Source organism: Streptopelia decaocto (genome assembly GCF_964273445.1).
Source record: "Streptopelia decaocto genome assembly, chromosome: 18".
Taxonomy (NCBI): domain Eukaryota; kingdom Metazoa; phylum Chordata; class Aves; order Columbiformes; family Columbidae; genus Streptopelia; species Streptopelia decaocto.
The window spans coordinates 6,458,685-6,481,315 of NC_138673.1; the positions used below are offsets into that span (position 1 = coordinate 6,458,685).

Here is a 22,631-nt window from a genome sequence, read left to right on the forward strand (position 1 = left end):
CGGCCGCTGGAGGGAGCCCGGGCCCCGCGTCCCGAGTGGGGCTCCCGCCCCCGGGGGTACCGGGGCTGGGCGGGGGCAGGGGGGGTGTGTGTGTCCCGTGTCCCTTCCCCCCCCCCCCCGCGCCCCCCGGGCACATGGCGGCACGGCGGCCGCATGTGACCGCCGTCACCTGACCAACATGGCGGGGGCCCGCGTCGCCCCCGCCCGCCGCGGCTGAGGCCGCCGCACCGCCAGGTAACGCGGGGCCGGGGGCTGTGGGGACCCCGGGACGGTGAGGGACCCCCCGGGAGAAGTGAGGGGCCCCTGGGACGAGCCCTCGAGTCTATGGGGCTCAATCCACCTCTGTCTCCCCAGCGCCGGGAGCCAGGGCCCTGCGGGGCCCGGGGCTGGGACACGGTGCCGGGGCTGCCCCTGCGGCCGTGGCCTCTCCTCGGGGGCTGGGGATGTGGTCCTGGCTCAAGGGCAGACGGCAGCGTCACCCCCGGGGGCTGCGGAGATGCCGTTGTCCCTGGGCTTGTGTCCCAGCACCGGGGCTGCAGATGTCCCATCGTGTCCCCCCACCAGCTGCGGAGGTGCCATCGTGTCGCCCTCACCAGCCCCGTGGCTGCAGTGGTCCTGTCATGTCCCCCTCCCCAGCTGCACAGGTCCCACTGTGTCCCCTCCACTGGCCCCAGGGCTGTGGAGGTGCCATCGTGTGCCCTACAAGTCCCATCGTGTCCCTGTCTCTGGCCCTAGAGCTCTGGAGGTCCTGTTGTGTTCCTCTCCCCAGCTGCAGAGGTCCTGTCATGTCCCCTTCCCCAGCCCTGTGGCTGCACATGTCCCATCATGCCCCCCCACGCGTCCCACCATGTCCCTCTCTGTAGGGCTGTGGAGGTCACACCAGGTCCCCCTCCTTGGCAGCGGGGGTCCCATCTTGTCCACCTCATCCAGGGCTGGTCCTTTCTCAACCCCCACCCTTCCTAGATATACCATCTTTTAAACAAACTCCTAAAATCAGCATTTTTTTCCCCAGGTGTCAATGGGGAAGTGAGACTTGCTGCTTGGTGGAGCTCCTGCGGGGAGGGCAGGGACGGTGCCACGCTCGCCCGCTCCCTCACAGCCTCTCCGGGCTGCCTTTCATCCAGCAGGAGCCGACATGGACGGCTTCCTCCGGAGCGTGGAGAAAGACCTGAGCATCGACCGCCGGCAGCTGGCGGCCGCCGCCGAGGGGACCCACGTTACCGCCTTCGTCCCAGTGAAATGGCTGACGAGCCTCAAGGAGCGGCGTGTGCTGCCCGGGCTGTGCCCGCGGCCGGAGGGGCTGAGTGACGTGGAGGTGCGGACGTTCCTGCAGCACTCGGTGCAGAAGCTGCCCGCGGGCTGGACACGGGTGGAGATCCACGGGCTGTGGAAGGAGCGGTTGATGTACCCACTGCGGGTGCAGCCCCCCGCCTGCGACCAGCGTCAGGGCAGCCCGGAGACCCTGCACGGCTTCATGCAGAGCGTCGCCTCCCAGAATTACCGAAACCTCTGGTGCCAGGCTCACTGCCTCTACGTGCGGCCGTACTGGCACGCCGACGTGCCGCCCACCGTGCTGGCCCTGGACGCGCTGCGGGCCACCCTGCAGAAGGCTTATGGCTGTCCCATCCTTCAGGTGGGCAAGAACATGCCTGGTGCTTCCCCTGCCAAGGAGAGCGTGGCGGCTGCCAAGGGGGTGCCCTCCTGCCCCAACGTGCTGCAGGCTGAAGCTCTGCTGGAGTCGGCCAACATGCTGTACATCATCTACCCGTACGTGCAGTTCTGTTTGCATGACATCGTGACTTTCAGCCCGGCCAAACTCACCAACAGCCATGCCAAAATCCTCTTCCTCCTCTTCCACGTGCTGCAGGCCATGAGGGCTTGTCACCAGGCAGGTCTGGCTTGCGGCGCCTTCACCCTTCGGGACGTGGCTGTGGACGAGAAGCTGTGCAGCCGGCTCCGTGTGAACTTCAGAGACTACGAGGGACCAAAGAAGGAGGAAGCGAATCTGGAGGCTGGTCTGGAACAAACGAGTGAGCAAAGCAGCGCTGGCGTGCCAGGGCGGGAGGCGAGGTGCACCGTCTGCCAGAAGGAGCTCCGAGACCTGGTGTTACAGTGGGTACACGGGCAGGTCAGCAACTTTGACTACCTTATGCGTCTGAACAGTTTGGCTGGGAGGAGAATGGGAGACCCCAATTACCACCCGGTTCTTCCATGGGTGGTGGACTTCACTACCAAAAATGGGAAGTTCAGGGACCTGAGGAAATCCAAGTTCCGACTCAACAAGGGAGACAAGCAGCTGGACTTCACCTATGAGATGACCAAGCAGGCATTTGTTGCTGGTGGGTCAAGTGGGGAGCAGCTCCATGTCCCCCACCACATCTCGGATGTCCTTTCGGATATCACCTACTACGTGTACACGGCTCGGAGGACACCCAAGGCGGTGCTGTGCTGCCACGTGAGGTCCCAGTGGGAGCCCAACGAGTATCCAGCCAGCATGGAGCGCATGCAGAGCTGGACCCCGGACGAGTGCATCCCAGAGTTTTATACAGACCCCTCCATCTTCCGATCCATCCATCCCGACATGCCCGACCTGGATGTGCCATCTTGGTGTAGCTCCTACGAGGAGTTCATCCAAGTCCACCGCATGCTGCTGGAGAGCCGGGAGGTTTCTCAGGACCTCCACCACTGGATCGATCTCACTTTTGGGTACAAGCTGCTGGGGAAGGATGCTGTCAAGGAGAAGAACGTCTGCCTCCATCTAGTAGACAACCACACGCATCTGACGACTTATGGGGTTGTGCAGCTCTTTGACCAGCCGCATCCCAGGCGCATGGTGGGACCTGCCTACACGCCTGCTGAAGCTCCAGCCATTGCCCGGCCTCTTCTCCAGAATATCAGGGAGACCGTGTTTTTGGAGGATATCCAAGGCCAGGTGACAGATGTGGTTAATGGGCTGGTCCTGGAGGCTACTCCTAGTGAAACCACCTGGTCTGGGGAGAAACCCATCGCTGGTGAGGATGATTTGGAGCAAGGCACAGAAGCCTTGGATTCGATTTCTGTCACTAGTAGAGCTGCTGATCAGCCCTGTGCCCCTGTGCCTTTGGCACAGCCCTCCACCCTCGCTGCTTATGCCACTGAAAGCAAAACCTCAGGTGTCCGACCTCTCCGTCGGAGCAAGGCAGGCACTGTGGATCAGGTTGACGTGAAGATCACCCTTCCCGAAGGCTTCAATCCACTCCAGGCCCTGGAAGAACTGGAGAAACTGGACAATTTCTTGGTAAAAGGCTTAAGCAGTGAGATGCAGCTGATGGAGCAGCCATGGGAAGAGCCACCCCTGGGTCTCTCAGACCTTTTCCAGAGGGACATGCAAGCTTTGGGCATTCTGGTAGCTGAGATTATATTTGCCCCAAGGATTCGTCCTTCGAAGCCTGACGCAACCCTCTTGGAGCGGTTCCTGATGGTGCGTAACCTCTGTCGCTACTACCCCAAGGAGATCCCGGCCCCGCTGCAGCACGTGCTGCATATCCTGCTGCAGCTGAGCGTGCCGGTGGAGAAGCTGCTGAAGACAAAGCAGGGCAGGGGTATGGTGCAGCTATTTGAGTACAAACCCATCTCCCAGGGCCTCCCCCCACCCTGTCCCACGCAACTCCTCAGTCCCTTCAGCTCTATTGTCCCCTTCCCCACATACTTCCCAGCCCTGCACAAATTCATTTTCACCTATCAGGCAAAGAAAATAGAGGATGAAGGTGAGGGCCGGGAACTTGTTTTCCAGCTGTGGCAACAGCTGGAGGGGATTCTTTCTGAAATCACTCCTGAAGGCTTGGAGATTCTTCTGCCCTTCATATTATCTCTGATGTCTGAGGAGAACACCGCTGTCTACGCAGCGTGGTATCTCTTTGAACCTATAGCTAAATCCCTAGGTCCAAAGAACGCAAATAAATACCTGCTCAAGCCACTGATCGGGGCGTACGAGTCCCCCTGCTACCGCCACGGCAGGTTCTACCTCTATACAGATTGCTTCGTCGCCCAGCTGATCGTGCGCCTGGGGCTGCAGTCCTTCCTCCTCAACCTGCTGCCCCACATCCTGCAGATTCTCGTTGGCATCGAGAACTCCCGGGAGGAGAGCAAATCCCTCCTCGGCGCGGCTGAGGATGATGAAAGCGGAGGGGAAAGCCCAGTGTCGTGCGTGTTCGGGGAGGAGATCAAAATGGACGTGGAGCACAGCTCGGCTGCGCTCGACCTCCTCGACTACACCTCTGGTGTCAGCTTCCACGACCAAGCCTACCTGCCTGAGAGCGAGGACTTCCAGAGCGGCCTCTACGTCGGGGAGTCCCTGCAGCCTCAGGAGCAGGAATCGCTCAGCCTTGGGCGGCTGAGTGACAAGAGCAGCGCCAGTGAGGTGTCCCTGGGAGAGGACAGACCTGTGGACGGGGATTCCCAGAAGGACAAGAGCAGCTTGAAGTCCATGGACAGCAGCCAGGACCTAAAACAGAGTGAGGACTCGGAGGAGGAGGAAGAAGAGCATGATGAAGAGGAGCACGATGACGCTGCGGTTGATGCAGAGCTGGCGGTGGCTGTGGATGCTGGTGCCTCCGTGGATGTCACCCTGGCTGATGATGGCAGCGAACCAGAGGATGGAGAGGGAGAGGAGCTGCCGGATCATCCCGGTGACAAGGAGCAGACAATACTCCTGGGTAAGACCCTGCTGGGGCTGAGCCCTTCTGTGGAGCCTGCCCAACACCCAGCAAAGCAGAGAGTGGGAGAAAGGGAGAGCCTGGGAAGAACTGCCTGAAAGGTGGTTGGAGCCAGGTGGAGTTGGGCTCTTCTCCCAAGTAACAAGCAACAGGATGAGAGGAAACAGCCTCAAGTTGTGCCAGGGGATGTTCAGATTGGATATCGGGAAAATATTTTTCACTGAAAGGTTTGTCGGGCATTGGAACAGGCTGCCCAGGGCAGTGGTGGAGTCACCATCCCTGGAGGGGTCGAACAGTCACAGAGATGATGTTTTCAGGGATGTGGTTTAGTGCCAGTGTTGGGTTAATGGTTGAATTCGATGGTCTTGAGGGTCTCTTCCAACCAAAATGATTCTGTGATTCTAAATGGGTTCAGATTTGGGGGTGTCTGTGGTCTAAGCTTGGGGACAGTGATGAAACCAGCATAAAAGGCCATGTCTCCACTGCAGTGTGTGGATCTGAGGGGCGGGAAGCTGTGATAACTAATCTGCTCCGTGCTGGGCTCTGTCCTTGTGACTGTTGTTGTTTTGCAGACACAGCCTGTAAGATGGTGAGGTGGCTCTCTGCCAAGCTGGGCCCTACCGTCACGTCCCGCTTCATCGCCAGGAACCTGCTCCGTCTGCTCACATCCTGCTACGTCGGTAATGTTTGCTCTTTGGGGAGTCCCGGCGAGGTCTGTGCCCCCAAACAGTCTTGCTGGTGGCTTGGGTGTAGCCTCCTGCTTCAGCTCATGGTGTTGTCTCTGTCAGGCCCTACCAGGCAGCAGTTTGTACCAAGCAATGATGAGAATAGTCCCCTGAGCACGGGAAATATCTACCAAAAGCGGCCGGTGCTGGGAGATCAGGTGTCCAAGCCAGTGCTGGCCTGTCTGGTGCACATGGCGTATCTGTATGGAGAGCCCGTCCTCACCTACCAGTACCTGCCCTACACCAGCTACCTGGTTAGTATCTTTCTTTGCCTTTTCTCCTCTTCTTGTGTGTGTTGGAGCCAGAGCTGTGCCCAAGCATGAAAGGAGGATGCGCAGAAAACAGCCCAGACTCTCCAGGAGCCTCTTAGTGTGAAAATGTGTGCTTGGCTGAGCTCTGCCTGTGCTGATACAGCCAGAAGAGGCACCTTCACCCTTGCGATGAGCTCTGATCGGCTTCCAGCAAACCGTGCAGCTGCGGACGTGGGGTTTGCTCTTCAGCAAGCCTCAGCCACCACGGATCCGCATCGGGCTGCTGCATCTCCTCCTTCCCCATGTTATCTGGGTGCTTTCCCTGTCCAGACCCTTTCCTGGCATTCACAAAGCCAGAGAAAAAGGGGTTTTATTGCTTTGCTGGGTGACTGTGCTGCAACAGAGCTGGCACAAGGGTGGGATTGTGATAATGGGCAGGCGGAGCTGCCGCGGGATTGCTGGAGCGAGTATTTTGAGAGATCTGGATGGGGAGATAGGGGATGAGCTGGGGAGAGGCTAAAGGAGGTTTTTTGACTGTGTAAAAAAATGCTGGCAGGACTTACCAACTTTTCAGCTTGAAATTTGTAGCTGAATAGCAAGAAGAAAATTGTGTAATGCAGCTGACTGAAAAACAAACCAGTTTTTCATCAAAAAAATGTTTTTGAATGTTTAAAACAGGCTTATTTTTCATATTGCTCCCTTTTTAGTGGTTATAAACACTTTGGTTATGGATTCTTGTTTAAATGGAAAACTTCAATAGCTTTTTGATAATTTAAATGTAGAGGAAAAGAGGCCACAGCTGTTCATTTAAAGAAAACAAAAAGGCATTGTCAGTTTTTCCAGTGTTGAAGGGGAGATTTTTTCAGGGGAAAAAATCCCATTTTTCAGCAAAGTCATTCTCCACCCAGTTGCAATCATAGCTCCAGCTGTTCTGCTTTGCTTTACTAAACTTATTGCTCGGGGGCGCTGGGGGGATTAATACCCCCGTGAACAGCATTTGGCAACCTGCTGTTAAAGCAACGAAACTTGCGGGTCACAAATAGGATCAAGTCAATATCGTTCTTGCAGGATTTGGCAGAGCGGATCTTTTGTGAGAGGAAGAGCCTCTGTGATGAGCTGGAAGATGGCAGGTGTACAAGAAATATAGTGGAAACCGGGAATTGTTTGTGGTTTTTGTTACTGGCTCTCTTTTCCTTGGGTGTTTGACTAGGAGTTAGGAAATAGGACAATCTAGAAAGAAGTCTGTCAGCGTTGCTGCTGATGTTGTTAACTCTTTGGCATTGCTGCAGCCAGCATCGGTATTTGTCAGCAAAAAACGATGTGCCCTTCTGCCTCGTGAAATTATTAGCAGCTGCATTTCTAGAAGTCAGCAGCAGGTTTGCCCAGACTTCATGCTTGGATATTTCATGCGAGGACTGTTCCTCTGCAGCCTGTGCATCCAGGCTCACCACGGCATGGGGTGAAGACACTGATTCTTGCTTTAAGTCGTGTGTATGTCATAGGTTTCTCCTCTTCCTGCGCTGGCAAACGATGCTCTAGGGTGTCCAGGCTGGTGACAAACCAGGTCAGTCTGTGTTTGTCTCTCTCCCCTCCGAGTGTCGCATCTGTGGGAACATCCTGCAAGGAGATTCCCTCCAGAGGACACATGCGATCTTGAGGGTGTCATGCCCTGTTCTCTCCAGGCTCATCTCTGGTGCTCACATCTGTCCGTCAGTTTTCAGGCTCATCCCCTGAGTCAACGACACGAGTTGCTGTTGAGACTCGGTGCTCGGGTTCCTTTCGCAGGGGCTGTGACCAGCGTGACCGTGCTGCGTTTTGAGGCTGAGCGGGGGTGATTCTGGGATGTGTCCTGCTGGGGGATGGTGGCCTCGATGCAGAAAACTCCTTTTGCAGGTCGCGCCCGGTGGCGGGGCCGGCGGTGGCCGGCTGAACAGTCGGAAGGAGGCCGGGCTCCTGGCCGCGGTGACGCTGACCCAGAAGATCGTGGTGTGTCTCTCGGACACCACACTGATGGACATTCTCCCCAAAATTAGCCAGGAGGTGCTGCTCCCGGTGCTGGGCTTCCTCACTTCACTGACCGTCGGGTAAGTGCTGCCGTGCATTCGGACAGGAGCGGCACAACTCAGAATGGGGGATTTGGGAATGGTTCTGCGAGGGCTTCAGTGCTCCTGGGGTTGTGGGGCTGCTCCTGCCGCGGTGTGCACCTCCTTGCACTGGTGCACAGTGTGCACGGAGAGTGTGTGCTGCTCAGGGCCTTCTGGTAACACAGACAAGGCAGGAAGTATGAAACAGAGGGGGGAAAAAGTGATAGGTGGAGGACAAGCTGGTAATGGATGTCCTCTTCAGTTTCCCCAGTGGTGCCCAGGCTCGCGTTGTCCTCTGCGTTAAGACAATCAGCTTAATTGCCTTGATCTGCCTGCGGATTGGGCAGGAGATGGTGCAGCAGCATTTGAGTGACACAGTGAGAAACTTCTTCGGGGCTTTCTCACTGCTGCAGGAGCTGCAAGACCAGGTCAGTGACGTGGGAGAGGTTCCTCCTGCCATCCCCCAGCACCCAGCCGCAGGAATGCGGTGGGCACACTTGTGCACACCAGTGCTGGTGTCAGCTGTGTTTGTGTAATTATGTGGTGAGAGTGTCTGATCTGGGGTATCCTCCTGTTTTCTCGTGCCCAGGGGTTGACAGTGGAGTCGCTGAGCAGCTGTGAGGTGCCGCTGCTGGAGGTTCCCCTTTCGGATGGGAAGCTGCTGGCTCTGGACCCGGCTGTGCTGATGGAGTTACAGAAGGTGTTTAACCCTGAGATGGCCTACATCACCTACATCCCCTTCTCCTGCCTGCTAGGTATGGCTTGGCCACCATCTCGTGGCATTTTGGAGAGAGTTCCGTGCTATGGATCTGAACTGGGGAGAAGTCAGAGGGTGTAGGGCTGCCGGGGAAACCCACAGCTTCTGCACTGGGGCTTGGTCTGCTTGGTGAGTCAGGAGCTATTGCTGCGAGCTGTGTGTGGGGGACATTGTATTAGCAACCCTGCGCTGTCCTTTGTTCTGCTGTTGATGGTGGGAGATGATAATGGTGAAATTCATTCCCTCAGAGCCACGTTTTCTCTCTTTCAGGCGATGTTATCCGGACAGTTGTGCCCAACCACTCGCTGGTTGAGAAGCTGGCCGGCCTGTACCTGGAGAACGTGAACCCCAAGAGCCTTCAGGTCGTTAGCCTGGAGCAAACGCCGAGTGCAGTGGGCTCAGACCAAGATCCGCGAGGGACCGAGCCGTTCTCAAGCCACCACGAGGACAGTCACTCTGGGACTTTCGGCAGCGTGCTGGTAGGGAACCGCATCCAGGTCCCTGTGGACACACAGCGTGACGGTCTTAGTTTGCTTCGCCTCAGTGCTGGCACCGACGGCTTTATTCCCAGCTCATCCAGCGAGGAGAACACCCTGAAGCACGACCTTCCTCGCAGCACCCACATGCTGTGCGGGAACTGGCTGGCTTACTGGCAGTACGAGATCGGGGTGAGCCAACACGACCCCCGCTTCCACTTCCACCAGATCAAGCTGCAGAGTTTCTCAGGGCATTCTGGGGCCATCAAGTGCGTGGCACCGCTCAGCAGCGAGGACTTCTTCCTGAGTGGCAGCAAGGACAAAACCGTCCGCCTTTGGCCCTTGTACAACTACGGGGATGGCACCAGCGAGGTGCCACCGCGCTTCACATACGCTGAGCACAAGAAGTCTGTTTTCTACGTGAGCCAGCTGGAGGCATCGCAGCACGTGGTGAGCTGCGACGGGACTGTGCACATCTGGGACCAGTTCACAGGTAAGAAGGGAAGGGGTGAGCGCTGGCTGCAGTGGACTGGTCCGGTCCTTAAAGACAGAGGGGCTGGACTGAGTTTTGATGGCTCCTGTTAAAAACCAGCACAGAACTGAAGATTTGCTGTGTACCTTCTCCCTACATCTACTGCCATAATATCTGTGTCATGTTTTCACAGGCAAACTTCTCCGGACTTTTGATGAATTAGACAGCAAAGTCCCCATCACAGCAGTGACCACCATGCCACCTCCCTATCACAGCATCTCTGTGGCCAGCGCAGACTCTGTGCTGCGCTTCATCGATCCCAGGAAGCCGGGGCTGCAGGTAGGGAGTCTGGAGCTCTGGGAGCTCCCTCCTCTATCCGTGTGCTTCATGATGGGATCATGGCTGGCCCAAAGCTGCCATGACTCCCCAAAAGCCAACCGGGCCCCAGGGGCTCTTGTCCCCTAAATGGTGGATCCCCTGATCATAAAATCATAGTTTGGGTTGGAAACAACCTTCAAAGGTCATCTAGTCCAGCCCCCCGATCTTCATCCCCCAGTAGCTGGATTCTTTCTCTTTTAGCACGAGTTTCGCTTGGCCAGTGGGGTGAGCGCTGGGCTCATCCGCTGCTTGGCCGTGAGTCCCAACGGGCGCAGTGTTATGGCCGGCTTCTCCTCTGGTTTCATTGTGCTGCTGGACACCAGGACAGGACTCATCATGCGGGGGTGGCCCGCCCATGAGGGAGACATCCTGCAGATCAAGGTGAGAGATCCAGCTGGGCTGAGGGTGAGGAGCTGCTTTGTGGGCTTCCGAAATATCCACTGAGGTTGTGTGGAGCATCCTTCTGGCTTGGCAGGGCTTGTCTGCTCCATCCTCTGGGTGTTCCTCCATCTTCTGGGTGTTCCTCCATCCCTTGCTGTGTCCCTGAGAGGCTGCTCAAGCTCTACTGCCCCATGATTTGTGCTGCGGGCGGCTGTTCATGGTTCAGTGTGTGCTGAACAGAAACCAGCCCTCCCAGGTGTCAGTGCCAGGTGTGCAGCAGGAGCAGGGAGGAGACACGTCTCCCGTGAAGAAGCGTGTCGCTTTCTCTGCAGGCCTCTCAGCAGCCCTGGGAGAAAGTTGCTCTAATGAGTAACTCTTGTCCATATTTACCCACCCGCAGGGAGCAGCGTTGCAGCTCCAGTGTCCTTGACCCAAATGCAGGTTAAACAAAGTCCAGTTTTGGGTGTTGTTTGCCCTCTCACTAGCTGTGCTAAAAAGCAGCTCCAGGCTTCTCCTGCCCTCAGCAGTGTTTTCTGCTGTGAGAGAGCCTCCCAGTTCCTTTTCCTGAGAAGGAAAATAATGTGGCAGGTGGTTTTATGGAGCGGGAGACCGCATGATAATCTCTTTATTACTGCAGTAGGAACAGATGATAAATTAGTTCTGCTGAGTATCAGGATGTTGTTGAGAAGAGCGACAGCCCATCTCTTGGAGGACAGTGCTAGAGGAGGTTGCCAGCTACCAGAGAGTCCTGTGGCTTCCAGTGTCTGTCCAGATGCCTTGTTAAAACAGCTCAGCACCATCAGTTGCTTGGAAATGGCTGAGACTGTCCCAGGGGATTGCACTGGGACTGCTGCGTTGTTGGCAGCCACCTGCTGATCTCATTTGCAGGATGAGATTGGGAGTTTTTACTGCAGCAGTGTTGTTTCACTGGCCTTTCCTCTCCCGCAGGCTGCGGAGGGCAGTGTGCTCATCAGCTCCTCTTCGGATCATTCCCTGACTGTCTGGAAGGAACTGGAGCAGAAGCCTTTGCACCACTACAAATCTGCATCTGAACCCATCCACGCGTTTGACCTCTATGGCAATGAAGTGGTGACCGGCACTGTGGCCAACAAGATTGGCGTCTACTCCATGCTGGAGTCCTCAGCTCTGCCCATCAGCACGACCAAGCTGAGCTCGGAGAATTTTCGGGGTACGCTGACCAGCCTGGCGGTGCTGCCCACGAAATGCCACCTCCTGCTGGGCTCAGACAACGGTGTCATACGCCTCCTGGCATAGGGACCCCCGGCCCAGGAGCTTGTGGTTGTCCCACAGCGCTGGTGGCCGAGCTGGAAGCCGGCAGAGGAGGCAGAGTTAGACGTTTCTGAACAGAGGATGCAGGGGAGAGGTGTACTTGTTAGTGAGCACTTGGTACAGCATCTTTCACCTCTTCCTGTATCTTTCAAAAGAAAAAAGCCATAACTGAGAAACCTCCACTGCTGCTGGGAGAAATACTGGTGGTGTAGGTCACTGTCACCCCTGCAGAGAGGCCTGGAGCTTTCCATACCACGTGTGCCTGATCCCCAGGGGACTGTGAGCTGCCCTCCAGAGTAATAGAGACCACGGGCTATCCTTCCTCCTTCAGTTAAGGCGTAAGAGGTGCCCTTTGGTAAGAACACAACAGTTATAGCTACTGCCATCTGCACTTACCCTTCTCACTCCCCTCCTGAAACACTGAACAGTCTTACTAGGGTAGAATAAGCTGGGCCTGGGAATTGCTGCCTGGTGCTGGGAATCTCCTCCTCGCGTGGTCTGTGCTCAAGGCCCAGAGGATGCGCTCTGTGAACTTCAGGTTCTGCTGGCCAAGTTAGAGCCTGTTTGGGAGGAGGAGAGGTTAACTAGAGCACTCCTGCTGCCTTACTCCATGGCAAAGACAGGAATGGAAATCAGCCAAGGCACAAACCCTTTCTTCTCTGCCGGATCCTTTAGGATCAAGCTGCTGCAGAGGGACAGTTTGGGTTGGGAATGTGGCTGTCTAGGGAGGCCAGAACTAGATGCTTCCATGAGGGTTTTGGCTTCTGGAGTAGTAGGGTGGGGATGTTGTTGGTTCCTGCCCCAGCAGCACTGCATCCCTTGATTATGCCAGGGGTGAGGAATGCCCTGTGTGTCGCGCACTGGCAGCGTTTCTCAAGAAATTTTCTTTCTAAACCTCTCTGCTCTCCTTTGTGCTGGTCAGACTCCTGGGGAAGACAGGACAGCGAAAAGGTGCTCAGTTTTGTCACCTCCTGCTCTTGCAGGGCGAGAGCCAGGGGTTACAACGCAGAACGGTCTCCTGACCTTCCCTGTGGGACAGCACTGGCTGTTCCCCCCCTAAAGGTGAGGATAGTGATCTTTGACCCAGCACTAGGAGCAGTTTCCTCACTTTTGCAGCCCTTTTCCCATCCATCCTTCAGCCTAGTCAGAGCCAGTATCGGGAGCGGGAAGCTCTTATCTTGGGCAGAGGAGGAACCTGCTGTGGCTTGTCCTGGGAGGGGAAAGGGCTTTCATCCAGCTGCCGGTTCCTCTGAGCCACCTGCAGTTGGGAAAGCTGCCCTGTGCTCCTGGGAGAGCGAGCGGTTGGCCCTCGCTGTCCTTCCCTACCCAAGGGGAGCTCTCAGTCCCTTGTTGCCTATTAACCATTTGCAATAGATGTAAATATTTACTTCTAATAAACTCTTTGAAAGAGATGCAGAGATGGTGTGTGGCCCTGGTGTGGTGCGGTGCAGGGCTGGGTGTGCTGCCTGTTGCTCCTGCTCTGGCAGCCGAAGCTAAAACTTTGCATTCAGGCACCTTTTGTGTCGCTGGGATGGGTGAAGGTGCCCTGGATGTCAGGTAGGACTCCGCTGCACAGGGACTTGGATCTGCTTTCCAAGGAGAAGGAGCTCCCTGTGTCACAGCAGCATGTCCCAAAGTAATTTGTGGTTGCAGAGCTCAGACCCGTCTCCTTCTCACTCCATCCCAGTGTCTGGGGTGAGCTTGGGAACCAAGAACCACTGTGAGGAACGTATGAATGCAACCACTGCAATTAGTGTTTCCCACGGCTCATTAGCGACTCCTCTCTCACTGAGAGCTGGGACGGATCCCCGTCGCTTCTTCATACAGCACAAAACCACACAGGACAGGACTGCTGGAGTTCTGCCCATCCCCAAGACTCTCCTTCATGCCCCAGCGGTGCCTGTGTGCTGTGGAGCCGGCAGTGGGGCCAACGGCCCCGGCAGCGCTCGGGTGTCCCCGGGAGGTACCAGCTGCTCTTGGCTCAGCCCAGCCCGAGCATCGCTGCCTCCTGCTCCGGCACGTGGCCACCAGCCCTCGGGCACCTGCCATCTGTTCCAGCTGGTGCCTCGCGCCTGAGCAGCAGAAGCAGCTGGGATACACGGAGTAAATACCTGGGGGGTTCTGCAAAGAAAATCTCCAAAGAAAATTGGTGATAAATACCAAGCTCTAAATTTTCACTAAAGGTTATGACCCTCTTTTAGGGTCTGGAGGAGGTCACAGAAAGGGTCCAAGACTGGAACAGCTTTGCTGAAAGGACACGCTGAGAGACTTGGGGTGTTCAGGTGGAGAAGAGAAGCTCCAGGGAGACCTTATTGCGGCCTTTCAGTGCTTAAAAGGGGCTGATAAGAAAGATGGGGACAGACTTTTTAGCAGGGTCTGTTGTGATAGGACAAGGGGTGATGGTTTTAAACTAAAGGTGGGAGATTGAGGCTGGACATGAGAAATAAATAGTTTATGCTAAGTGTGGAAAAACACTGTCCCAGGTTGCCCAGGCCAGGCTGGACGGGGCTCTGAGCAACCTGAGCTGGTGAAGATGTCCCTGCTCATGGCAGGGGGGCACTGGGGGAGCTGGGAAGGTCCCTTCCAACCCAACTATTCTGTGATTCTATAAATAAAATAGTGTATTCCCAGCACAGGAGTATACGGGAAGTGGAGCCACCACCAGGAGCAACTGATGGGAGCTTTGAAGCTCATAAACTCAGTGGTAACATTGTCTGGAAGGTACAGCAGCCCAAAGTGTCTCCTCATCTCCTAACACACCATAAATTCATTCTTGTTCCCCAAACAAATGTTTAATCGGATGCTGTAGGTCAATATTTGCCTGCCAAATTCCCAAACAGGGGTGGTGCCGAAGGTCGCTGCTGTCCGGGAGGAGGGGGGGCTGGACAAGAGACCGTGTTTGCCCCACACAGAGCTATCAGCTGGGCTAAACGTGGATATGAAGAACTCCAGGTAAGGGGCAAATGAATGAGGATTTGATAGTAAATGGGGGCTCCTCCAATGAGCAATAGTGCCTTCCCAGGAGAGGAGGCGTGAATTTGGCAGATGGTTAAAGGATGGGCAACACTGGGGGGAAAAAGGGCATTTGGGGTTATACGTGGCTGCAGGATTTGGGGTGAGGGTGGAGGGGAAATGAAATAGCTTCAAGTTTTGCTTCTTCCACTTGGCAAGAGAGGTCGCAGCCCAGCAGTTTCAGGTCAAAGCAGCCCCAGGCATTAAGTGTAGGGCAGCTGTGCCAAGGACTGGGCTTTGGCACAGAGGCTTTATGCTAAAGAAGAAGATAAAAGTTATTTCTGTTTGAACGGGAAAAGTAGGTGGGTGGTGCAGTGGCTGGGGAAGGGGTGGGGGTTTATCCAGGGCCCTGGAAGCCCCGTTCCCACTGTCCCGTACAGGAACTGGTGTGCGGGGGTGGGAGAGGCTGGGTTTGCCAGCACGGGGAAGGCGAGTGCTGGGAAGGGGAGGACTCTCTAATTCAGGACATATCACTGAAAAACTCTTACAGTATCGCATTTTCTACCTGCAAACTCCCAGACAGCACTTGTAACGTGCCCGCAGCCCCTCTGAGGCAGGTTAGTGGTCCCTTCTCCCCGGGGCACAGCTGAGGATGCTGTGCCCACACCCCAGTGGTTTGCACAGCAAAGGAGCAGAGGCTCTTGTCTCCTTTCAGCAGCACAGCATGTGCAGGACTGATTAGGGAAATGCCGTTTGCAATCCAGAGGAACGAGGGCGACAGGGTCAGAAACGCGTCCTGGGAGCCTGGCTGTGGTCACAGCTCTGTGCGGGTCCCTGTTCCTCTCTGATTTCGCCACCTTGGTGTCGGCTCCAGGAGCCCTGTGTTGTTTCTTTGCAGCATTGTTCAATCTCCCTATTGCTTTCTGTGAGCTCCTGCGCCAACCTGTTTGGCCAGGTTGATAATTTTTCTCCCTGTAGACCTGAATAGGCTCAGCTCGCTGCTGCCAGGCAGCTGGAAATAACTTCTCTCTCTCGGCGGGTCCTTCTGTTCCAGAAATATGGTGTTTCTCTGGGCTCTGGTGCTGCTCTGCTTATCTGCTCTGCACAGTCACCTACGGGTAAGTGGCTTCACCCCTGCGATGGTGGGGACCCCTCTGGTGTGAGCACAGCCCCCTCCCCAGCCAGCTAAGGACTCTCCTGTGCCAGACCACGGGGTATATACTGCCTAATAATTCTGTGTGAGAAGCCCTAAAAAGAAGATTGATAGGGGACGCTGCTTCTCTGCTGTGGGGTTCACCTGTGCCCCAGCACAGCAGGGTTTCTAATCTTTTTCCCGGCTAATAAGCTGCGGAAACTCTCATTGTTCAAGTAGATTTCTGTAGAAAAATCTTTGGAAACTTGGTTTCGACTGTATTTAACAACCGTGACCTTCAGGAGTTAACAGGAGGTTGTTTAATAACAGCTTTTTTTCTTTTTGGTCCCGTTTTAAATCTGGATCCCCATCAGATCTGAGATTGCAAAACGGCACTGCTCGCTCTCTAGAGGATACATGAGTTTCTACCCTTCTGATCTGGTCCCTTTCAAAACAAACGCAGCATTCACAGTGTCCCCCAGCTCCCACTTGCTTCCACCTCCCCACGCTGGACCCACCACCTCGGGTCTGCATCCCAAAGCCCTGCCCGCGCTGTGGCCACGGGAGATCTGCTGGTGCCAGGCTCTGAACTGGCCCCACGAGGATGTGTTAGCAGTGGAGGCAGAGGAAAATGTCTATGGAAATTCAAAGGAAATTATCTGGAACCTAACGATTTTGTTTTTTTTCCCCCTATAGTTTTCTTCGGCACATGCCCTTGAGCAAAAGCATCTCTTCTTAGACAAAGATGGGGAGCTGAAGGTGAGCAACGGCTGGATCCACCCGAGGGGACCGAGGTTATGCCGTGGTATTTGCAATGGTTTTTCGGTTTGTCCTGAGATAGGATGAGCCCAAGCAGTGCAATCTAGCAGTGGCAATGCTGTGCTCCTTCCCGTTGGGAGCTCCAGCCTAAATAACAGGGTAGCGTATGGAGCAAAGATCAGTAGCTGGTGTGTACAGGGACTGGCAGGTGGGTGATTTCATTTCTGATTGATAAGATGAAGAAAACAACCAGCTCTGAGGGCGGCAGGGAGGGTGACCCGTAGCTGATGCTACTGGTCCAGCCCGGCTCTGGCAGGGCAGCGCTGCTGCAGCAGAGGAATTTCATCCGGATGCGGGTGGGAACAGAGAGATCTGAGGAAAACAGCATGTGTTTGAGACCATGCAAATGGGCAGACAGCAGCAGCTACAGGCTAAAGCTTAGAAAACTGGAAAATGAGGGATTTGGAGAGAAAAGGGATGGACTAGAACAGACAAGTCAAGAAGAGACAGATGCCTGGAGGAGGATTTGAGCCAAAATGGATCAAGGATGTGACAGCAGCAGAGGGTGCTGACCGAGGCACGAGGCAGATCAGCAGCCCCAAAACATGTGAGAGGAGGAAGTGAAACCAAGGTTGAGGATGATGGATCTATAAATGGTGAAGGTATAGGACATGTGCTGGGCAGGTGGTGGTTCTTGCCCTCAAAGCAAGCCTGTTGGGCTCGTTTGCCTGGGGCAAACCTGAGAGCAAGTGGAGGAGGAACCACTGCAAGAGCCTCACTCGGTCAATTTTCCCAGGGTACAAGACCTTCTGTCTTCCACGCTCACTGAGGTGCTTTTAACCTCAAGGTAAAAAGACAAACTGGAATGGACATGCCACCAGAAAAGAGATGCTGGAGAGTTTTCTCAACTCATTTAGATGTGTGGTAAAGCCCATGAGGGACATTATCACCATGCTCCTGCTTTGCCAGCACTAACCTTTTGTGTTTCTCCCCAGGATGTGAAAAGCGCTGGAGTTGCACAGTCTGCGGTGCTGGAAGCCGTCCCGACCCTGCCAAATGCAGATCTGGCAGACTTCACCTATGACAGCTTCCAGGAGATCGATGGACCCATGTTCCCTTTCACCACCACCCCACCAGGCGTGAGGAATGGGTGGAACCCAGAAGATGAAGCTGTAGCTGGGGCTGTGGGCTGTCACGAACAGCAACCAGCTGGGGAAAGTGCTTCTTCTGAAGAGAAGGGAGAGGCTGAAGATGAAAGTTGTGAGATGACTTGGAAGAAGAGCCGGAGGGTGGCAGGTGGCTTGATGAGATTCAGCATCAATCTCCTGAGAGATGCCCAGCTGGAGTCCAACGGGACCAACGTGATCCTGTCACCCCTCAGCATCGCCCTCGCCTTGTCCCACCTGGCACTGGGTAACTTCTTAATTACTAAAGCCTGCCCTTCCACATGCCCCCTCCTGGAGGCACCAGGAACCAATGTGCAAAATGCAGAGATTAAATACAGCACCTTCCACTTAATCTTATTCCTGCAGGGTTAATTAGGTACGATTACAACTGAAGCTGCCCTCTGTGGCTCCTGCTCTCAGGTTCCTCCAGCCTCTTTTGTAAGGCTCTTTCTAGCAGGAGGCAGCTACAGTAACGTCCCTGTTTTCCACTAGAGGGGTATGGAATTTGACTTTGCTTTTTAGGAGCAGCAAATCAGACTGAGAAGCATTTGCTGGCGGCGATGCACCTGCAGTCGGTGCCCTGCCTGCACCACGCGCTGGGGACCCTTCGCAGGAGGTTCACAGAATCCACCCTCAGCCTCGCGTCACGTCTGTACCTGCAGAAAGGTGAGAGCTGGCACGGGGGTGGAGGGTAAAACTCCCAGTGACAGAGTGATGGAAGCGCGCTGCTGTACTGGGAGACATCTCTGTTCTCTTTAAGTGCTCCTCCTGGAGAGTGTCCTGCCACTGGCTGAGCCACTGGGCAATTCTTTTTCAATGTCTGGTGATTTCATGTAGAATTCTTCTCCTCTGCCAGGATTTGAGGTGAAAGACAAGTTCCTGGAGGATTCAGAGAAGTTCTACGGAGCAAAGCCCATGACCCTTTCTGGGATGGGCGAGGATGACCTCGCAGCCATAAACACGTGGGTAAAGGAAGCAACTAACGGGCAAATACCCACCTTCCTGCAGCAGCTCCCTGCAAACACAGTGCTGCTCCTGCTCAATGCAATCCATTTCCACGGTGAGCTCCACGGGCCTTACTTTTCAAGAGGAATAGTTAGAAATCTCCCAGTTTTCTGCAAGCACTGTAGCTGAACGGCATCTCCTCTCACTGCTTCCTGCCAGTCAATCTGCTTGTCCTTGTACATCTGCTGTTCTTCTTGCTTAGATTCCGTTTCAGTAATGATTCCCAACTGCTTCACATGTGCTAAAAATGTTGCTTGATAGCAAAGCCAGGATGGAGCAGGTGGAACCTGCGGTATTTTTGCCTCCTGGTTCAGGGTCCCAGGCAGCGGCACATCTCATCTCAACCAGGTCTCATGCAACTCACCACACACCAACCACAGGGCTTGGGAACAGCTCCTGTGGATTCCTTCCTGACTACAGCACAGTGGTCAGGCACATCTTCCTCTAATTCCCTGAGGGCTGTGCATCAAAACACAGGCCAAACACTTAATTCCAGTGTAAATCTGCAAATGTTTCACCTTAATCTTGGAGCATTGTTTCACCCTATGCAGCACAAAGGCAATACTCTTCATTCTTCAAAGCGCAAACATCCATTATTTTATCTTCATAGCCTTCAGTAATCTCCCACACTGAGGCATGAGGATTAAACCAAGTGCTTTTTGTTATTCCAGAGTTCCTCTCTGGAAGATAAGAGCTTCCCGCTGTTAGGACTCTTCCAGCCTTAGTACCGACTTCTCTTTGCTGTATTTCTATTATACTTGCCTGGTCACTATCTGCCTTGTTAGACAACTCGTGACAGGAGGAATGTCAGCCAGGCAGTTCCTGTTTTCCTACCTGAATTTAACTTTGTTGTTTTCTAAACTTCTATTTTGATAGGGGTTTGGAGGAATAAGTTTGATGCTAACTTCACTGGGCCAGATGTATTCCACCTTGACAGCAAGTTCATGGTCCCAGTTGAGATGATGAAAGCCCAGAGGTACCCCCTGAGCTGGTTTACACTGGAGTCCCAGGACATCCAGGTAAGATATTCCCACTAAGCAGGAATTAATGGAGTTTTAAAGCCCTGAGTTAAAGATAAATGAGGAAATACAGAAAGGAATTCCCTCAGACAATGTGCCGTTGGAGCCCTTCGGAACACAACTACTGCCGGAGTGGGTACGGTGTCTGTGCACGTGGGTTTCTGCTCTGCAATGTGTTCCATCTTTACCAGTCAGTGGCTAAATACTAAAACCTAATGTTGTTATTCCAATAAACCTTCTCTGAGGAAATCAGATACCTCCTTCCCACCAGGCTGGTTTTGTCTCATAGCCAGACTGGGTCTGTAGACCAATTAGAAAACGACTGAATTAAAAGCATCATTTACTGGACTTCCTTTCATCTTCCATAAATTCTTCTGGTTGGTTTTATTTCCAGGTGGCCAAGTTTCCCTTCCAAAGTAACATGAGTTTTGTGGTCATTGTACCAAACCAGTATACTTGGAACTTGTCTCATGTGCTGGAGAACTTCCCTTATGAACAACTATGCAGGCTTTTCCCCAGAGAGGTACCCACCACAGTGAAGATCCCCAAAATAAAACTGGACTACCAGCTGGAACTCAACAAGGTTCTCAGTCAAATGGGTAAGGCCTCGAACAGGATTTGCACAGAATAAGTGAGGCTGATCAATCTCTACGGCATATGTTCGCTGACACTAAAAACTGTCATCCTTGTTTCTAAAGCTGTGCCTCACAGCTTGCTCCAGATAACATCCAAACTCTTCCAGCTCTTATTCCTCTCCTCCTCCTTACTCTTTGCTTGCCTAGCACCAAATGTTTCGCTCCAACAAGATGATACTATGGAGAAGGCAGCATACACAGTTCCTCCCAATCTTTACAAGTTCTTCCTATTCCCCTGCTTGTAGCCAAGACGAACATTCTCCAGTGCATCAACCTCGGTTTCTTAGTTTGTCATTTAACGTAGTGTCCAGGACATAGAAATTGCCAACAGAGAGAACGCAGATCACACAACCTGGAACTGAGAGCTTACTGAAATAAAACACCATCTACTGCATTTCCAGATGAAAATAAATTAAGGGTTCAATTTGTTTTGCAGAATTGCTTAAAAAATAATCTCTGTAAAAGGGTTTCCAGCCTAAACAAGAAAGTGCCTTCAGACTTGCTGCTGCTACTTAAGGAAGGCTTTAGGTTCTTTCACTACTATTCTAAAAGAGGTGGGCAAAGCTCGTGAAAACTGTTCTGGTTTTGGCACCCTCAGCTCTTCGTACAGAGAGGGACTGGGGAACCTGGCTGGACTGCAGCTTCTGTTTCTGCTGCCTGCCACTTCTCCAGTCCTCCATGGTGGACAACACATGTAGCAACGGATGAGGGAATTGCTTTCTTCGGACAGCTTTGAGAAAATCAGAGCTGGTGGCACCAACTCGGGGAGGTAAACTTAGTCTCATTTTTCTGTAGGCCTCCAGGAGCTGTTCACAAGCCCGAATCTCCAGAAGATCTCAGATGAGCCCCTCTTCGTATCCAGCGTACAGCATCAGTCTACCCTGGAGCTTAAAGAAGACGGGGTGGAAGCATCTGCTGCTACCAGCGTTGCAGTTTCACGCTCAGTCTCTGCCTTCAGCCTTGACCAGCCCTTTGTCTTCATTATCTTTGAAGATCAAACAGGCATCCCGCTTTTCATAGGCAGTGTCCAGAACCCCAACCCCAACGCTGCTCCTCAGAGAAAGGAGCCACGGGACTCACACAAAGCAACAGATGTCAATGAGTACCCCATGCCCAAATAAGAGAGGAGCAGAGTCTAAGTGTTCTGGGACTGCTACCTGACCCTTTGGACCAGCTAAGAGAGGCCTCCTGACCCTGGAGATCTCCCTCTGTGGCTGCAGGAGGCAATCCCTTGCTGTTTTCCTTTACAGATTCCCAGAGACCAGTCCTGGGATGGCCCATTTGATGAGTTTCTCCAGGCTGGGGTTCCCCTCTGTTGAACCTGCCTGAATTTCCTTTTCAGGTCTCTCAATCATAGAAGGGAGCCTTCCTTGTCCCCAGACTCTTATTAGAGTCTTTATTAAGCTCCTATTAGAGTCCCCCATAGCCTGGAATCATCATTAGCGTCTGGCAGCTTGGACAACAGCCAGAGATATTAATATGGCTCTTCCTTCCGCAGTTCCTGTGAACATGCCGCCCTCAAAGTGTTCCTCTGAAAACTGTCTGTACCCACCTAGAAAACGACCTCTAGATCAACTGGACTAGTACCCATTTGTCTTCTCTAGGATGCATCACAGCCGTTGCCAGGCACAGGCTCTTTGCAAAGATTCCCTTTTCCCACTCCTTGGCTATTGAGATCTGGTTTGGGAGGGTCTTCAGCTGGAAACCCCTTTGGATTCTTATCTCCAGCCCTTTTCCTGGGAAACGCTAGGTTCTTGGGTAATGCTAGATTTTTCAAAACATATTTTATAAAGTGTTTTTTAGTAATGTTTATGTTGGCAGAATAATAAAGAGTAAAGCAGAATATAGTTGCTGAAGGTTGCTGAAGAATATAGTTGCATTGGAAGACCCAACAGAGAAAGAAAAAAGACAAGCAGCTTGAATAATTGCGGAGATTGGGTGGAAAGATGAAAGGAGCTTTCACAAAGGATCTGCTTTTTGCTACAGCTCATCACGGAGGACAAAGGGGCTGTGAGGTGAAATGGCTGATCCGTAAAGACGGCCCAAGGACCCAGCCAAATAATCTTTGGGCATCTCACCTGCAGAGCGTGGAGGGAACAGCTGCGGGGACAGAGCTGGCTTTGGGAAATGGGCAGAATTCCTGGAATTCAGACACAAGCTCAGTGGCAGAGGGACAGGAGGGTGTTTTGCCTGTGCGCAGTGACAAGCAGGGATGTGACAGTCCTTAATCTTTCGCTTGGGCAAAACTCGACCATTGCTGGTATCTACTGGGAGGTTCAAAGGTGCTGATCTGGCATCTGCTGAGATTTGTTCTTCTGCTGGGATGCTCCTGGCTCTACAGCACAATGCTGTGGATGGCTGGGGCACCTTGCAGAGGAAAGAGGGGCAGATTTTGATGCCGTAGCTAAATGTCACTGCTTTGTTTTGGCAAAAGGCAATGTCCGGTTACAGCTTC

The 22,631-nt window shown here is 53.7% G+C and overlaps 2 protein-coding genes across 4 annotated transcripts; both read left to right on the forward strand.

The window, feature by feature from the left end:
• The first annotated feature begins 2 nt into the window (after nt 1-2).
• WDR81 (WD repeat domain 81) lies at nt 3-12,920 on the forward strand. 2 transcript variants are annotated; one of them, XM_082068232.1, is made up of 11 exons: nt 3-234; nt 1,013-4,694; nt 5,267-5,374; nt 5,483-5,673; nt 7,564-7,754; nt 8,017-8,182; nt 8,344-8,509; nt 8,782-9,480; nt 9,653-9,798; nt 10,039-10,218; nt 11,167-12,920. In XM_082068232.1, exons 2-11 carry the CDS (start codon nt 1,136-1,138, stop codon nt 11,491-11,493), a joined length of 5,733 nt encoding a protein of 1,910 aa, XP_081924358.1. In that variant the 5' UTR covers nt 3-234; nt 1,013-1,135; the 3' UTR covers nt 11,494-12,920. The 2 variants fall into 2 exon arrangements, with proteins under 2 accessions (XP_081924358.1, XP_081924359.1); XM_082068233.1 differs by having other exon boundaries at nt 1,125-4,694.
• A 1,440-nt stretch (nt 12,921-14,360) lies between these two features.
• Nucleotides 14,361-22,009, forward strand: SERPINF2 (serpin family F member 2). 2 transcript variants are annotated; one of them, XM_082068681.1, is made up of 9 exons: nt 14,361-14,460; nt 15,515-15,578; nt 16,289-16,351; nt 17,347-17,764; nt 18,040-18,183; nt 18,374-18,577; nt 19,399-19,541; nt 19,936-20,140; nt 20,972-22,009. In XM_082068681.1, exons 1-9 carry the CDS (start codon nt 14,447-14,449, stop codon nt 21,295-21,297), a joined length of 1,581 nt encoding a protein of 526 aa, XP_081924807.1. In that variant the 5' UTR covers nt 14,361-14,446; the 3' UTR covers nt 21,298-22,009. The 2 variants fall into 2 exon arrangements, with proteins under 2 accessions (XP_081924807.1, XP_081924808.1); XM_082068682.1 differs by lacking the exon at nt 14,361-14,460 and adding an exon at nt 15,305-15,415.
• Nucleotides 22,010-22,631: the final 622 nt, after the last annotated feature.

Bases quoted from the DNA above. Each gene is read 5' to 3' on its own strand.
- WDR81 (XM_082068232.1), top strand. From the start codon at position 1,136: ATGGACGGCTTCCTCCGGAGCGTGGAGAAAGACCTGAGCATCGACCGC. The intron at 5,674-7,563 runs GTTAGTATCTTT...CTCCTTTTGCAG, and splicing joins TGCCCTACACCAGCTACCTG to GTCGCGCCCGGTGGCGGGGC. The intron at 7,755-8,016 runs GTAAGTGCTGCC...TGTCCTCTTCAG, and splicing joins CTCACTTCACTGACCGTCGG to TTTCCCCAGTGGTGCCCAGG.
- SERPINF2 (XM_082068681.1), top strand. The intron at 15,579-16,288 runs GTAAGTGGCTTC...TTCCCCCTATAG, and splicing joins CTCTGCACAGTCACCTACGG to TTTTCTTCGGCACATGCCCT. The intron at 17,765-18,039 runs GTAACTTCTTAA...TTTGCTTTTTAG, and splicing joins CTTGTCCCACCTGGCACTGG to GAGCAGCAAATCAGACTGAG.